The sequence below is a fragment of the Cryptotermes secundus genome, unplaced genomic scaffold, assembly GCF_002891405.2.
Source record: "Cryptotermes secundus unplaced genomic scaffold, Csec_1.0 scaffold65, whole genome shotgun sequence".
In the NCBI taxonomy this organism is placed as follows: Eukaryota; Metazoa; Arthropoda; class Insecta; order Blattodea; family Kalotermitidae; genus Cryptotermes; species Cryptotermes secundus.
In genome coordinates, this window is record NW_019731975.1 from 94,336 (window position 1) to 110,749 (window position 16,414).

Genomic DNA, 16,414 nt, shown 5'->3' on the forward strand with positions numbered 1-16,414 from the left:
TCGCTTGCAGATTTCTTATACTTTTTCTTCTACCCTGAAGATGGAGGCGATACGTTCCTCCGAAACGTCGGTTAACACCACATATACACGGTGCCAAATCCCAGAAGACTGCTTTCTTCATAGTCACCGCCGTGAAAGCCTCAAATCTTACATTGTTAGGAAAATGTTCAAGAAGCCTCGGAATTGAACTGCACGCCTCCCAAAAAAAAATCAAGAATGTTAACCCTATATTAATCATTTTGGCAGACAGCCCTACTTATACATATGCTGCCAGAAACATTTCTACAGTATAGTTAAGTTGGCGAACACTGTTACTAACAACTATAAGGATCATCAAGGTCCAATGCCTGACCAGGAACCTCTTCACTGTATCAAAAGAAAAAGAAGACCACCAACTAGAAATGATGATTTTTTATGGGAATAGAGTCTGATGCAAATAAGTCTAAATCTAATATATCTAAGCAAACTAAAGAATCATTAATCATTATTCACCAAAATATTAGAGGTCTTGCTAATAAAACTGACGAATTTACATGTTCAATGGTAGCTAGAAATATTAGTCCTCACCTAATATGTCTCTCTGAGCATTATATGACAGATTCTAAATTATCCTCTAATAAACTGTCGAACTATGTTTTAGGAGCAAGTTTTGCTAGCTCGAGACATCTAGGGGGACGTGTGTGTATTTATATTAAACCAGCCATAAAATTTACTTCTATTGATCTAACACAATATTGTAATGAAAATAATATAGAAATGTGTGCGCTTAAGATCAATATTGAAAAACAAAACATACTAGTTTTATGTGTATACAGGTCACCTAGTGGCAGTTTTGATTATTTTATGAAGAAACTGGAAAAAGTACTTAATCTCCTACATAAAACAAAAACGGAATTTATAATTGGAGATTTTAATGTAAATTTTTTAAACGAGTCTGTCCATAAGACTCAGCTCCTCTTACTGTTGTACTCATTTAATGTTTTTAATACTGTACAGCTACCAACCAGAATTACGCAGAACAACAGCTCCCAAATTGATAATATTTTTATTGATAATAAAAGGAAAAACTCTTTATGATGTACTCCCGATTACCAATGGTCTGTCCGATCATGACGCCCAATGTCTTATATTAAAGAATATCAGTAATCTGAACAAGCATAACCTTCATGGTACTATGATTAGAATTGTAAACAAAGATTCATTAGTACAATTTCAAAATGAAATATGCAATGAAAATTGGGAAAAAATTTATCAATCAAATGAAGTTAATGAAGCATATAATATATTTTGGAATACTTACCTGCTTATATATGAATCATGTTTTCTTAAGAAAAATATAAGTAAAAAAGATAATGATAATTCATGGATAACAGTGGGAATACGTACCTCCCGTAGATGTAAAGAATTTTTGTATATTCTTAGTAAAAATCAAAGTAACAGTTTCAAAACATATTACAAAACTTATTGTAGTATATTAAGAAGAGTAATAAGGGAAGCAAAGAGGCTACATTACAACAGATTAATCGCATCAGCTAAGGATAGGATAAAAGCTACATGGAGTATTATTAATAGGGAGACAGGAAGGAAAAATAGCAACAATAACGATAGTTTACCAAAATCATTCCAACACAATACCGAAAAAGTAAGTAAGGATGAAGCAGCACATAATTTTAATACATTTTTTTATCAATAACTGAAAATCTTAATATAAAGAAAACTAATTCACATTCAGCAATGAAGTATCTGTGTTCACATTTCCCAAATGGTTTCCCTATGATGAACTGTAACCTTGTTTCGGAAAATGAAATAATTGGTGTGATTAACAAACTCAAATCCAAAAACTCTTCAGGTTATGATGATATAACAAATAAATTAATTAAACTTAGTAGGCACCAAATAAGTAAACCCATAGCTTATATAATTAATAAGTCATTAATAATGGGAGTATATCCTGAAAGATTAAAATATGCTGTTATTAAACCAATATACAAAAAAGGAGATAAAACCATTATACATAATTATAGACCAATATCAATAATAACAGGGTTTGCAAAAGTATTTGAAATGGTAATCTATAAAAGACTCAATGATCATATTACAAAGCACAAAATATTACTCCCACAGCAATTTGGATTTCAAAAAGGATTATCTACTGAAGATGCGATCTTCAAACTAACTAATGTAATACTAACTGCTTGGGACAGAAAAGAATATACAGTCGGCATATTCTGTGATATAGCCAAGGCATTCGACTGTGTAGATCACGAACTCATGTTATTCAAACTCCAATATTATGGTGTCCAGGGTTTATTTCTACAATGGTTTAAATCCTACTTTCAAAATAGGAAACAAAGGGTTGAACTAAAATACACCAATAACAAATATAATTCAGACTGGGAGCTAGTTCACTCTGGTGTGCCACAGGGTTCAGTCTTGGGACCTCTACTTTTTAATATTTATATCAACGATTTTCCCCTTGAAATGAGAGAAGTTTTTGAAGTCATAATGTTTGCAGATGACACAGGCATTGTCTGTACAGCCAAGGCCTATAATAATTGAAAAATAAAATTAGATGATATTTGTAGTCATATGAGTAGATGGTTTCAGGCAAATCTTCTTGCATTAAATCTTGACAAAACAAAAATTATAAAGTTTACACCAACAATACATACTGATTATCCGCTAACAACTATGCTTCTTAACACGATACTCAAAACAGCTGAAGCTACAACATTTCTGGGTTTACAGATTGATAATCATCTGACTTGTAAGGTGCATGTAAATCAGTTACTTCATAAATTGAGTATGGTTGGATTCCAAATGCGAAAATTATCTTATATTCTAAACAAAAATAACTTAAAATCTGTTTATTATGCATATTATCATTCTTTAATGAAATATGGAATAATATACTGGGGTAATACCCCTGATTGTCTTAAAGTTTTTCGTATGCAAAAGAAAACAATAAGAATAACGATGGGAGTTGGACCAACTCACTCATGCCGTGATCTGTTTAAGAAGCTGGGAATATTGCCACTTCCCTATGTATACTTGTTATCACTACTGACTTTTGTTGTAAAAAACTGTGACAAGTTTTTGATAAATAATACAATATACACGATTGGCACCAGGAATAATAATCTTTTTCATATGCCTGCTTCTCATTTGTTGTTGTATCAGAGGGGTGTGTATTACTCAGGTGTTGGGTTCTTTAACATGTTACCAGACAGTATCTCAATGTTAAGAATGGATAAAGATCAATTTAGGGTTGCTATAAAAAGATACTTATTAAGAAATTCCTTTTACTCCATTGAGGTATTTGTTGACCATGTAAGAAGCATAAAGATATATGCAGAGTAAATAGTCAATCAAAACATATTGTTGGTCCTGTCTTTGTTCTGAGTCAAGAGGGCTGTTCTCAATTGTTTTAACATTTAATATTGAAACTAAGAATAGGGAAGTTAAGTTGTATCAATTCTAGTTGATTGATGTTGTCAACAGAGTTAATATTTTCCTTTCTAATTTGTTATAATTGGATTCACAACTTGCGATTTTTTGCAAAAGGCCTTATTTATTATTTTATATTTTTATACGTTTTATTTACTGACAACTTGTATTGTTTTCCAAGATGCTTTATTTATTATTACTTTGTACTTTAGATTTTACATATTACATTTAATGCGTATCTGTATTTTATTGCATGTGACTGTTTGTCTCTGACATGATATATGACAATTTTTATATCCAGCCCTACGGGGTGACAGTTGCGTCAAAGAAATGTATTTTAATAATAATAATAATAATAATAATAAATATAATTCAGTTCCGATTCTGCGCAATCGGGACACAACCGCGTTGTTAGCAAAACAGAATATTAAGGTTATGTTGCGCAATAACTATTGGACATATTCTCACATACCTCGATTACACATTCGGAAATAAACTTATTCCTAAATAATGGAACCGTTACTTATAACATAACATTTGACAATTACACAACTTCTTCCTCTATACCCTACCAAACTTACCTCATTCCGCACACCACCAAACACTTCGCACACTTATCAAAACGTTTAGAGCAGGGGGCGGCACTGTCTCAGCAGGAGGGGAAACACGGTAACTAGCGTAACTACTGCCTCTATGTGTGGACGCAGATGCTACACACAGAACTCGACCAATATGAGAACCCAAGGAGACCAATTTGAAATCCCAAAATTATATGTGGTTGTGGTGGTGCATTATATGCAAATTGATAAGTATGAATTTTGATCTGATGTGGTTGCGAAACGGAAGTAAACATTTACGAAGTTACATCTCCAAGTTAAACATTTTATTTGTGTATATGAATGTTATGCTTACTCATCATCATCAGTAATCTGTCAGACGACAGGTCCACAGTCTCTTCCAAAACAATTCCTCCACTTAATGCGATCTAAAGCTTTCTCCTTCAAATGAAAATATCCTCTTCTGTCCCCAAGGTCATCCAGCATCTTCTTACGTCTTCTTCCTCGTCTTCTTGTCACTTCTATCCGCCCCTCTATCTTTCCTTCTATAACTTCTTTTACAAGGCAGTTTCTGCGTAAAACATGACCAATCCAATTATCCAACCGTTTTCTTATTTCGTATAGGATATTCCTCTGCTCACTGACTCTAATTAACACTTCTTCATTTCTCACATAATCGGTCCAACTGATCTTCTCCATCCTTCTCCAACACCACATTTCGAAACTTTCCACATGTTTCTGATTTACTGCCCTAAGTGTCCATGTTTCAGCCGCATACAGAGCTAATCTCCAAATGTAGCATTTCACTAGTTTCTTCCTCAAATTTAAGTCCAATTTGCAGGTAAAAAATATTCTTCTTCTTGCTAAATGCAGCTTTTGCCATGGCAATCCTGGATTTAATTTCACTAGTACACCTTCCATCATCTGTTAACAAGGTACCCAAATATTTAAAACATCTCACATTCTCCATTTGTTTTTGGTCTAACTTTATTGTGACTGGGGTTGGTTGTCTCGAAATTTTCATTACTTTTGTTTTTCCCACTTTCATTTCCATGCCAAAGCACCTTCCAATTTCAATTAGTCTATCAATCATGCCCTGTAGCACAGTTTCTTCCTTAGCCATTAACACAAGGTCATCTGCATATTTCACAGTTTGAATAATTTGCCCTCCTACTTTGAAGTCACCGAGCCCATCCAGAGCTTCCTTGGTAAGGCATTCGCTGTACAAGTTGAACAGAATTGGTGATAAACAGCATCCTTGTCGAACTCCTCTTCCAATCTGCACACTTCCTGTCTCCCCCCTGTCCAGTCGTACTCTAACTTTCTGACCCATGTACAATTTGCTGATCAATCTTCTTTCACGCCAATCGATACCTGTTTCCTTTAGGATCTGCATTAATTTGGTCCAGTTTACACGGTCAAATGCCTTCTGCCAGTCTATGAAGCAAACACACAGTTCTTCATCTATCTCCAAAGTTCGTTCCGCTATAATTCTCATCATCCCAATTGCATCCCTGGTTCCTTTTCCTCTTCTAAATCCAAACTGATCTTCTCCAAGTACATCCTCTATTTTCCTTTCAATTCTTCTTTTAAGTATCTTTGCTATTATCTTTGCTGTATGTGCAATAAGACTTATTGTGCGATGGTCGCTGCATTTTGTAGCTTTTGTCTTTTTCTTTAAGGCAATCATTGTAACTTCTGTAAAGTCCTTGGGCCACTCTCCACTTTCATATATGGTGTTCATTAGTTTTGTCAGTGTTTTCAAACCACCTTCTCCCAGTAACTTGAGCACATCTCCAGGTACATCATCATCTCCTGTAGCCTTTCCCTTCCTCATTTCCTTGATAGCTTTTTCCACCTCACTTTGTAAAATATATGGTCCTTTCTCGTCTGTATCTACTTCTTCTTCCGGTTCAACTTCTAAGGTTTCTGGCCGATTAGGTCGATCATATAGTTCTGTAATATAATTTTCCCAAATTTTCAGCACTTGCCTCTGATCTACTATTCTATTCCCCTGGGAGTCTTCGATGCCAACATTTTGAATCCCATGATTCTCTTTCCATCCTAGTTCTTTTGTCTTCATGTACATCAAATCATAACGTCCTGTTCTTTGAAATTCTATAATCTCATTACATATCTTCTCAAGATATTCCTTTTTGGCCCTGTCCGTGGCTCTTTTCAATTCATTCCTCAGTCTCCTGTATTTCCTCCTGCCTTCTTCATTGTTGACATTCTTCCATTTCCTTCGCTCCTCCATTTTACTCATCATCTCCTGTGTAACCCATGGTTTTCTTGCTATCTTCTCAACTTTACCAACCAAATCACTGATAGTATCTAACATGCATTCTTTTATATTGTTCCACTGCACCTTAGCATTTCCGCTTTCACCTTCAATTGCACCGAGTTTCTCTTCTAAGGTCTCCCGCACGCTTTGTCTTTGAGCATATAACTTCTCCAAATCCCATCTAGGTCTGCGCTTTTGAAATCTTACAATTTTCTTCAACCTGGTTCAGAACTTGGCAACCAGTAAGTTGTGGTCAGAGTCAATATCTGCCCCAGGCATCGTCTTCACATCCTTCACACTGTTTCTGAATTGATGTTTCACAAGGATGTAGTCAAGCTGATGCCTCCTCCAATCCCCAGGTGCCTTCCATGTGTAAATTCTTCTCTTTGGCTTCTTGAACCAAGTGTTGGTGACAATCAGTCCATTTCGTTCACAAAAGTCAATAAGCATTTGACCCCTGTGATTCCATCTTCCTAGTCCATGTGATCCAACAATATTCTGATATGGTTCATCTCCAATAATGCTATTCCAGTCTCCCAATATGATGCTGTTTGTGTCACCTCTTCCATCTTCCTGAAGAATTTCTTCAATTGTGTCATACACTTTTTCTACTTCTTCATCTTCATACTCTGATGTTGGCATGTACACTTGCACAATCAGTATATCTACCGGTTCCGCCTTTAACTTCAGAGCAATCATTCTGTCATTACAAACAATCTTCTTAACAACACTCCTCACTACACTTTTAAGCACCACTATTGCCACACCTCTTTCAGCTCGTGCTGTGTTCTGTGTAGCTTTCAAGTGTAAGTTGTAAGCAAAGTTATGAAGTTGAGTACAAGTATCTCTGATGGGAGCAGAATTTTCTTTCAAGTTTATCCACCATCAGCTTTCCTAAACACAAGTATTCTATGTATGTTATAGTTCAAATGTCCATTGCATTTCAATAAGGGGGTGTTGAATTGACGTAAATGAAATGTTCATACTTTACAGGCACCAGTGAGAAACTTTCTCCTGATAAATAATGTTGAAACCTCATCTCTTGTACTGCAGAGGTTCTTACTCCGTTGTGTGTTTTCTGTTTTCTAACTGAATTTGATATCAGCTCATGCCCCACCAGATGGTTTTGAGTGAGGTCATATTAAACTTGTGCCTTACTGTAACATGAGGTTATTGATTTTTTGAGTTGACCTACTCCTTCCGGCTGCACTATGACCCTGGGGTCAACTCAGTCTCTAACAGAAATGAGTACCAGGAATTAATTAAATAATTTTCCTGGGGAGTAAAGCGCGGCCAGCGCATAATGCTGACAACCTTACCGCCATCTTTGAGCCGATTGTCTAGATAATGTGGGACCCTCAACGTCTCACAACCCTATGGGCCTTCACAGTATGTTACAGGGATAGCTTTTTTTTTTTTTTTTTTTTTTTTTTTTTTTTTTTTTTTTTTTTAGATATTAAACTCAGTTTGAGAATAGAAAACACTCAATGGGGTAGGAACCTCTGCAGTACAAGAGGCCAGGGTTGCAAATTGTTTGTAGCTATTCATGTAAACTAGTGGTTCTTTGGGAGGGAGCAGTACACAAAGGCTGGTAGTATGATAACATACTTTCTTACCGACAGGGCAGGTGGTATGATAGCATACCATTTTACCGATCGAGCTCTCGGCACTGGCGGAAGCCATTTTGTATCAATAGTCTTGCCTCCGGACACAGTGGGCGTAGTGATACTTTCAGGAATCTTGACGTTCATGACGGCACAGTGTTGCCCGCCAATAGTATTGAGTTACCTTTCTGTTCTCTGGTTTGGAGCGTTCGGAGAGTTTTGAGGGTTTGGAGCGTTTGGAGCACGTTTAATGTTCCGTGCCTCCTACCGCCTACTACGCCTACTACTGCGATGTGGTTCAAAAGGTTCAAAAGTTGAGTTGTATATTTGCACTTAATAATCAATAGCAAGGGTTCCATTTTCAGGAAGCTCAGGAACCTTAGTAACCTCAGTAAATCCCACGCGGACGAAATGATTCGTGTTGTATTCTCAAGAGAATTCGTATGGAATTACCTTTTTTTTTTTTCGTCTAAAGACCTACAATCGATACACAATCCTTAAATATTAATTCAGTACTCGCTCACAAATTGTGACACGTATTTATCCGAAACCGCAGACCATGAAAGTCAAATTCGTTTACTTACTTTAATTATCTTACGTACAGCAACGCAGGACTGCGCAGGACCATCAAGTCAATCAAGTCGATCAAGTCTGCAGTGACAGAAGTAAAAGGAAGTAGGCGTCACGTATTTCTGTTATTTTTCTTTTGTTCCGTTCGTAAGTAAGTTAATTTTGTATGTAGAAACCATATCGGTGAGCATTTTTTACTTTTGACAAATGTAAAGTTCTATATGGATGCAACGATTATAAGGATATTATTTTGAAATTTGTACTGTTTTGTACAGTTGTCGCGTAAAACAAAATTTGGACGCGAATGTTTGATTTCGGAGCAGATCAGTCCAGTTCTTAATCCTATAATGTCTGCAGAAATAAATATTGATAAAGTCTGTCGACTTTGTATGGAAGAAACTTCAATGCTCTTACCAATTTTCAATGCAGATTTAGATCGTGAAGGTGCTTTGTTACCTCAGATGATCATGGCTCTTGCAGAAATCCAGGTAAGTTTGAGAGTCTCTGGAAGGAACAGTTTGTGAAATTTGCTGGAGGTAACAAAAATTGTTTACTTTTGCATACCTGCTGAATAGGATGACTTGTGTACCGAAGATGATGTTGCCGAGAAATGTCGGCCTAACTGATCAACATAACAGGGGGTTTATCCAAACCCTCATTAATGTCTGCTAGACTACACTGGGTTTCATATCAGTCGACAGTTTTTTCATAATCATCACCTTATGAATGTCGTGCAGATGACAGTAAAGTTCATCAGATCTGTAGATTGAGTTATTTTGTATTCTATGTAGGCAACCTTATGGAAAAAATATCCTGTATATTTTTTTTTTATTTCCAAGACGATGTATATTAAAAACTGTATCCAGTAACTTTGTCATGGTGACATAACTGCCTGTGTCACTAACTGATGTTGATGCACCTTGGTTCCCATAATAGGCAGATTATATGAATGTAGTAGGAAATAGATATTAATGCAGCATGTTTTGCACTAATTAATTGGATCAGTTCGGGAGGAGTGTGGTGTTTTTTTGTTGTAGGGCCGTACCAGGATAATATTTTAACTGTTCGGAGTTTCAGTAGATTCGGTACTGAGAAACTAGGTCACCCCTGACAACATTTTCTAGCATCCTGCGTTCCAAGAAAATAACAAGCCTGTGAAAGAATGTGGTGTAATTAAGCAGTTGATGGTGTGTAGAAAGTGCAGTATTGTAAAGAAATTGAAGGAAGCTCTAATACCCTGAAATTGGGTAACATGAATTGGTGACTTTTGTTGTAGCATATAAAATGTGTAAAAGAAGAAGGGAAACTTGAAAATTTTGGACAGGAGTTTATATTGAAGGTTTATATTGTCCATAATATAATATAAAAATGCCTTTCTATTTTCCTAATTTCTAAAGTGTGTGTCATTATTTCAGCTATTAATATCATCAGACTTCTTTTCATTTAAGTTGATATTGCATTATTTAAATTTACTTATATTGTCCTGGATTACTTCCACACATATGTCCTTTTTATCACTAAGTAATACTCATATGTTATGCATCTTGGTGTGTTCACTTTGAGACTGTTTCTGACTGACTAATGACATGTACCTTGTCCTTTTATACATTGTTGTCTAGATGTTTCCAGATGATGGCTTGCCAAGCAATGTCTGCCCAAAATGTATACATCAGGCCAACAAAGCTTATGAATTCAAAAAGAAATGTGAAGCATCAGATTCCAAGTTGAGAGTACACCTATGCAAAATGCAAGATTTTAAGGTAATATTGTAATTGTAATATTTACTTCTGAACTAGGAGCCAGGCAGATCTGTGCAGTGATTGAACCTTCCACTGTCGCAGCTATGAATTAGCCTTCTGACTTCATGTTCTCACTCCTTGCTGTCTTTGTGCAACTTTGTCAATAGTATTCACACATCTTTGTCTCTTTACTATACAACACTACATGTTTCTATATTGGGAAACATGGCACCATAGTTTGCTGAGGCACAATGCTACAAGCCAGAAGGGTGCAGGTTTGATTCCTGATGATGTTAGTGGATTTTTCAATTGACCTAATCTCTGCAGCCACATTACGGACTCTAAAAGGAAAACAGTACCAGGAATCTTCCTGGAGGTAAAAGGCTGACAACCTCACTGCCATCTGAGAGCTGATTGTCTAGGAAATGAGGAAGCCTAGACAACCCTATGGTCTTTGATGGCCTGTTACAGGGATAGCTTTACCTTTACCTTTATATGTTTTGGCCTAACTAGCCAGCATCAGGTGTGTAAGATGGTGGAGTGAAGGAAGCTGCTGCTTTGTTTTATGCAGTTCTGCTTTTCATTTTGCTGTAAATGCTTCTAAAATATTTTGGGTTATATTAGATTATCATGCCATTGTTACGCACGTGTCTGGCATCTCTGTAATATGTAATGTGTTCTATTAGTATTTTACGTGTATTTGTGGGTTGCACATTTTAAGTATATTCTGACCTTGCATTTGTGTTTCTTCTTACATTTTTGTTGATGTGTTGGTTTGTCCTTTTTTTGCTGCCTGTGGCTGTTCTGAGTGTTTCTGTAGAAGCAGAAGCGGAAGCAGTCACTCCTGGTGTTTCTTTGTAGTTGGCTCTGTATTTACGTGGGATGTTGGGCATGTATGCTGTTAGCTGGTGTTCATTTCCTGTGGGTTATGTGTGTCGATGTTTGTGTCATTTATATGTAAGTAATTGCTGCTGATCTTGTAGATGTGGTATTTAGCCAATGTATTTAAGTATTTTCGTTTTCTGTGTGTTCCTATACTGTCCATTGTATCTGTTATGGTTGTATATTTATGTCATGTGCTTAATACACAGTTCGAGTATCCTGAATTACCATGACTATTTATGATTGCTGGTATATGTTCTCTGTATCTGGTGTGGAATGCTCTGCCTGTTTGTCATACTTATTTTAGTGGACAGGGTAAGCATTTCATTCATTCATTCATTCATTTATTCTTTAAATTCAATAAATCCTTTTTGGCAAAGCCTAGGATGTTGAACAAGTCACAACAAAATCAAAACATACACAAGAACAGTTCATAAGAACTCATTCACATACAGAACAATCATAAAATTAAATTATACGTAGTGATAAAGTAGTAGGAGATAAATGAATGTATGCACTGCAAGACGGATTAAATAAATCATGGACATATACATAGTGATAATCAAAACAAAAAAAGTGGAAATTGTTCAAGTTAAAATTGATTAAATTACAACCCATAAAAGCTAACACAACACAACCATAACATGTACATTTCACAAGATTTCAATATTAAAATATACTAGAAGTTCAATTAACGAATACAAACATAAAATATGTTAATTACATATCTTTTTTATTCATTCATTTGCATGTTGATAATATTCATTCACAGAATAAAAGTAAAGATGATACAAAAACCTCTTTAATGCTGATTTAAAACTTTTCTCCACATTAACTAACAATTTTATTGACTGAGGGAGACAAATACTTTTATACCTGTTACATAGGGTACCTTTTTATATTTTGTCAGATCCACAGCAGGTGTAGGTATATCTTTGTGAACTCTGGTTTTGTATTCATGTATCTCGCCATTAATAAAAAACAAGTTTTTTTTATTCATTATAAAGAGAAGTAATGAATATATATACTGTGAGTATAGTGTGATTATTGCCATCATCTTAAAAATCTTCCTGCATGACTCTAGGTTTAGTGTTGGTTATGATTCTAACAATTCTTTTCTGCATTATGAATAATTTATGTACATTGGTTGCACTGCCCCAAAATGTTATTCTATAGCTGACAACAGAATGGGCTAAGGCGAAATAACTCAACTTTAATGCTTCTGTTGATACTATATGTCTTATATTTCTCAGTGCATAACAAGCTGAGGCTATTTTATTAACAATCTGTTCTATTTGGCGGTAGCGTAGTGGTTGAGGGGCTATGCTACAAGCCGGAAGGTCGCGGGTGCAAGTCGCGATGAGGTCATTGGATTTTTTCAGTTGACTTAATCCTTCCAGCCACACTAGGCCCAGGGGTTTACTCAGCCTCTAACAGAAATGAGTACCAGGAATTAAATAATTTTCCTGGGGAGTAAAGCACGCTCGGCGCATAAGGCTGACAACCTTACCGCCATCTTTGAGCTGATTGTCTAGATAGTGTGGGACCCGCAATGTCACAACCCTATGGGCCTTCACGGCCTGGTACAGGGATAGCTTTACTTACTTACTTACTGGATCAGCTGGAGCTGCAGCTGAAGTACCATTGATCTACAGCCTTTTCAGATCAGATTCCATCAGTGAGGGCCAATTCTTGTTACACATCATCAGGATGTCACATAAACTTTCTTTTTTTATTGAGGTTCTGAATTTTTTTATGAGATTCATTACATTGAATCCTTACTGAAGACACGGAGGCAGGGAGCACACATACTGTTGACAACAGCTGCCGTAACACTGGAAATTCCTAAAGCTCAATCAGTTTTTCACTTTCTAAGGTTATTAAGTTCGTACCACTAATCACAAACAGCTAGCAAACAACCTTCATCCCTGTTTGATGATGAAAGTTATTTCCTGTAATACAGAGCCAATGCTGCCACCTGACTGAAAGCATAGCTTTCTAGAATGTTTCCTGTTGGGCAGACAGAATCATCAGAAAATAGTGTTGCTCTTTCAGTGACTCCCTGATTTAAAAATTGTTCTTCCAGGTGTTTCATTCTTTCCCCTCACTCCACACTACATGTTTCGGCCCTAAATGGCCATCATCAGGTGTGTATTCTTACGTCGCTGTTACACTGCCTGTTAAAATTTAAAATCACCAGTCTTTCTAATTGTATAAACTGTTTGTTAACCTACACGCGTTAATTTTGATTTCTGTTTAGCACTTTTTTAAAAATTTAATTCAAGTTAAAATATCTATAAAATTTCTGTTCTTATCCTTTTTCAAATTTTAAAATTAAAAGTTTTCTCAGGGTACATGCCCTATGTCTAAGTGCTGCAGCAGCCACTTCTTGTTTATCGTTGTTCAGGTATTGTCTGTAATATACAAATATTCGTATTACTGTCTTGTGTTATGTTATGTTATTCTTATATGTTTATACTGTTATTTGTACTTACTCTGTGTAGGCTCTCTCTGTGTGTGTCGCTGCTTATCTTTAATATGTGTGCTGTCNATGTTCTTTATATCTAGCGTTAAATGTTCGGCCCGTTTGTCCAATGTATTTCAATGGGCAATCTACACATTTCATTTGGTATATGCCACTTTTATTGTATTTATCTAATTGTGGTTTTTGTTTGAGTATGTTTTCTATTGTGTTACGTGTGCGGAATGCTACTTTTATCTGTGTGTCTTTAAAAAGTTTTGTAATTTTTCTTACTTCTTTTGTACTATATGTAAATATGGCCCACTTTGTTTTTGGTTGTTGTTCGTCGTCATTTGTGTTTGATTTTTGTTCTCGTTTTGTCTGATTCGATCTTTTGATTATGTTTGTGTCGTATCCGTTGTTATGTAGTATGTTTTTAATAGTGTTCTTCTCTATTTGTTTTCCTTTTTCTGTTATTGGGTATGTGTAGAGTCTATTCATTAAGTAATTAATACCTGACAATTTGTGCTCGAATGGATGGCACGAGCTGTTAGGTATTATGATGTCTGTTTGTGTGGGTTTTCTATATATTTCGAATTGCAAGCTATCTTCATTACGATGTATTGTTATATCTAGAAAGTTAATAGATTCTTGTTGTTCTCTTTCAATTGTGAACTTTATAGTTGGTTGCAATTCGTTAATTTCTTTGAATGTATGTTCTATGTTCGTTATTTTTTCATCATATATTATTAATATGTCATCAGCATATCTAAAGTAAGCCACTATTTGTTGTTTTACTAGAATGGGAAATATTTGTGTGTGTTCCATATATTGTATATATGTTTCTGCTATTATTGCTGATGTTGGGGCTCCCAAAGCTAGACCATCTGTTTGTTTGTAGTAATTTTGGTCAATTTGAAAATAATTCTGTTCCAATACTGTTTTTAATATATGTATTGTTTCTTTGTGGCTTTCTTTATCTATGTCATTGTTTTCCTCTAATATAGTGTTTATTATGTTTATGGTGTTTGTTTTCGGTATATTTGTTCTTGAACCACTCCTGCATTGTGTGTCCTATACCATCTTTTGGTTTAAGTGGCAGCACAAAGCTGATGTTTTGCTTATCTGTTCTGCCGTCTGTGTCCCTGCCTGTGTAAGTAATGAGAGCCAGGGGTAGTCTGAGTAAGACTTACACTTCACAGGACTCAGTTCCAAATTTTAAAAAATTTGAGAGACATATTGTTTCCTTTCTTCACAAAAGTAACCATCTGTCACTGTATTCTGACCTGCTACACACATTGGGTAGAGCTGATGTGATTGGATATATTTTGAAATATTCAGGACCAACCTGATATGTGTCTTGCAGTTGTTATTCATGAAGTGCATAAGTTTTACTGTGTTGGCATCACAGATTCAAAGACTGTACCTAGAATAGAATTTCTTCAAAAATAAGACCTCCATGTAGGTTTCTGGACCATGCCCATCAGCGTAACAGTGCCAAGACAACATACATTTGATTTTTAGTGTCAGATTTCCAGTCCTTTGTGCTAGATCAGAATAGGATTTGAAGGCCTCTGGGTTGTATGCATTGTTTTGCATATAGGGTTTTTTCCTGCATGTTCCTTTGTAAGAAAAATATGAATTTTTGCTTTATTTTGAGGTTCACAATTACCAATAAACTGTTCTCTTTTCCATACATAATTTGACATGTCCTCCCAGCTAGAGAGACCCTGGCCACCCGTTGAAAACCACTCGCAGCTTCACTGTCTTCATATTCAGTTTTCTGTGGCAGTAGTGTCTTGAACAGATATGTCATCAGTTTAATGAAACGTACTGTTGTCAGAATCCGTAAATTATATATTCAAAACATTTCTTCATATGACTAAACATTTCAGCTAGTCAGAGCCATGGGTGCAACAAACTGTAAGGTTATATAAATGCTGTCATACAAAGGCAGGAATAAAAGAAGGAAAGCATTGCATTGTCTTGTTTATGTTTCGTGTCACATCCTGTACTGTGACCCAGAAGTGCATTGCAGCTGGACACAAAATGACTCCACTCTTCTTCAGAACATATGAGCACAAAGAAGAGTGTCATGAAACACAGACTGATGAAACTATTCATATGTACAGAGGAAGAATCCACAGTAAAAGTACTGCTTTGCTGCTGTATTTTGTATCGACCTGCATATTTATTGACAAGGCTACAGAAACTCAAATATTGTCAATTAGGCTTTTTTTTTTTTAATTTCAATAAAGTCTCATGTGAAGCACTAATGTTCTATAAAATTTATTGAAAGATATTTACTTTAAAAGTTTTTCACTACATTTTTTGACTAATGTGCTCATCATCAGGTGTCAAAATTATTGGATGAGGAAACCGCTAAGTGAAAAGTGTAACAGGATGCTACAATATAATAATATTCAAATTCCTGTGCTTCACTTATAATGTGTAGTGAGAAGAAAACAATATGCGAGCACATCTTGGCACTCCACAATGTGTGATGATTAGGGGCCAGATTTTTATGACCTAAAAACTATAAATATATGCATGCACTTATGACCCAAAATTATGTCAAATATGACCTAAAAAGTGTAAAATATGACCTTAAATATTAAATGGGACATAAAATTTCACAATTTTAATTACAACTTTTACTAGAGTTTAAGAATAAAGATGATGAATATATGATAGTAGGTCCTACTTACCAAATTAGCCCTATTATGTCTCTGAAGGAAAGAAAACTGATGGAATTTCGACATTTCGTACTGGATTAAACCATTCATTGTTTTCTTTTTAATACTGATATTTGCGTTCATATTTTAGACAAACACTGGTGCACATGGTATGAACACTAACTTAACTCTGTT

General features: G+C 35.6%; 1 protein-coding gene and 1 long non-coding RNA gene across 4 annotated transcripts in view; one reads left to right on the forward strand and one right to left on the reverse strand.

Moving 5' to 3' along the window:
* LOC111867355 overlaps positions 1-4,106 on the reverse strand; it is a 12,288-nt gene extending 8,182 nt beyond the window's left edge. Inside the window, exon 1 of the long non-coding RNA XR_002843335.2 lies at positions 4,029-4,106. This is a non-coding gene — a long non-coding RNA (uncharacterized LOC111867355). The remainder of the gene's footprint in view (positions 1-4,028) is intronic.
* Positions 4,107-8,478: 4,372 nt separating this feature from the next.
* The window catches only part of LOC111867353 (zinc finger protein 501), a 19,541-nt gene continuing 11,605 nt past the window's right edge, over positions 8,479-16,414 (forward strand). Inside the window, exons 1-3 of one of the 3 annotated variants that reach the window (XM_023857132.2) lie at positions 8,511-8,567; positions 8,738-8,950; positions 10,082-10,222. In XM_023857132.2, the coding sequence (XP_023712900.1) occupies positions 8,810-8,950; positions 10,082-10,222 (282 nt within the window). In that variant the 5' untranslated portion in view covers positions 8,511-8,567; positions 8,738-8,809. Of the gene's footprint in view, positions 8,951-10,081; positions 10,223-16,414 lie in introns of all 3 variants that reach the window. The other 2 variants (XM_033752653.1, XM_033752652.1) reach the window with 2 other exon arrangements.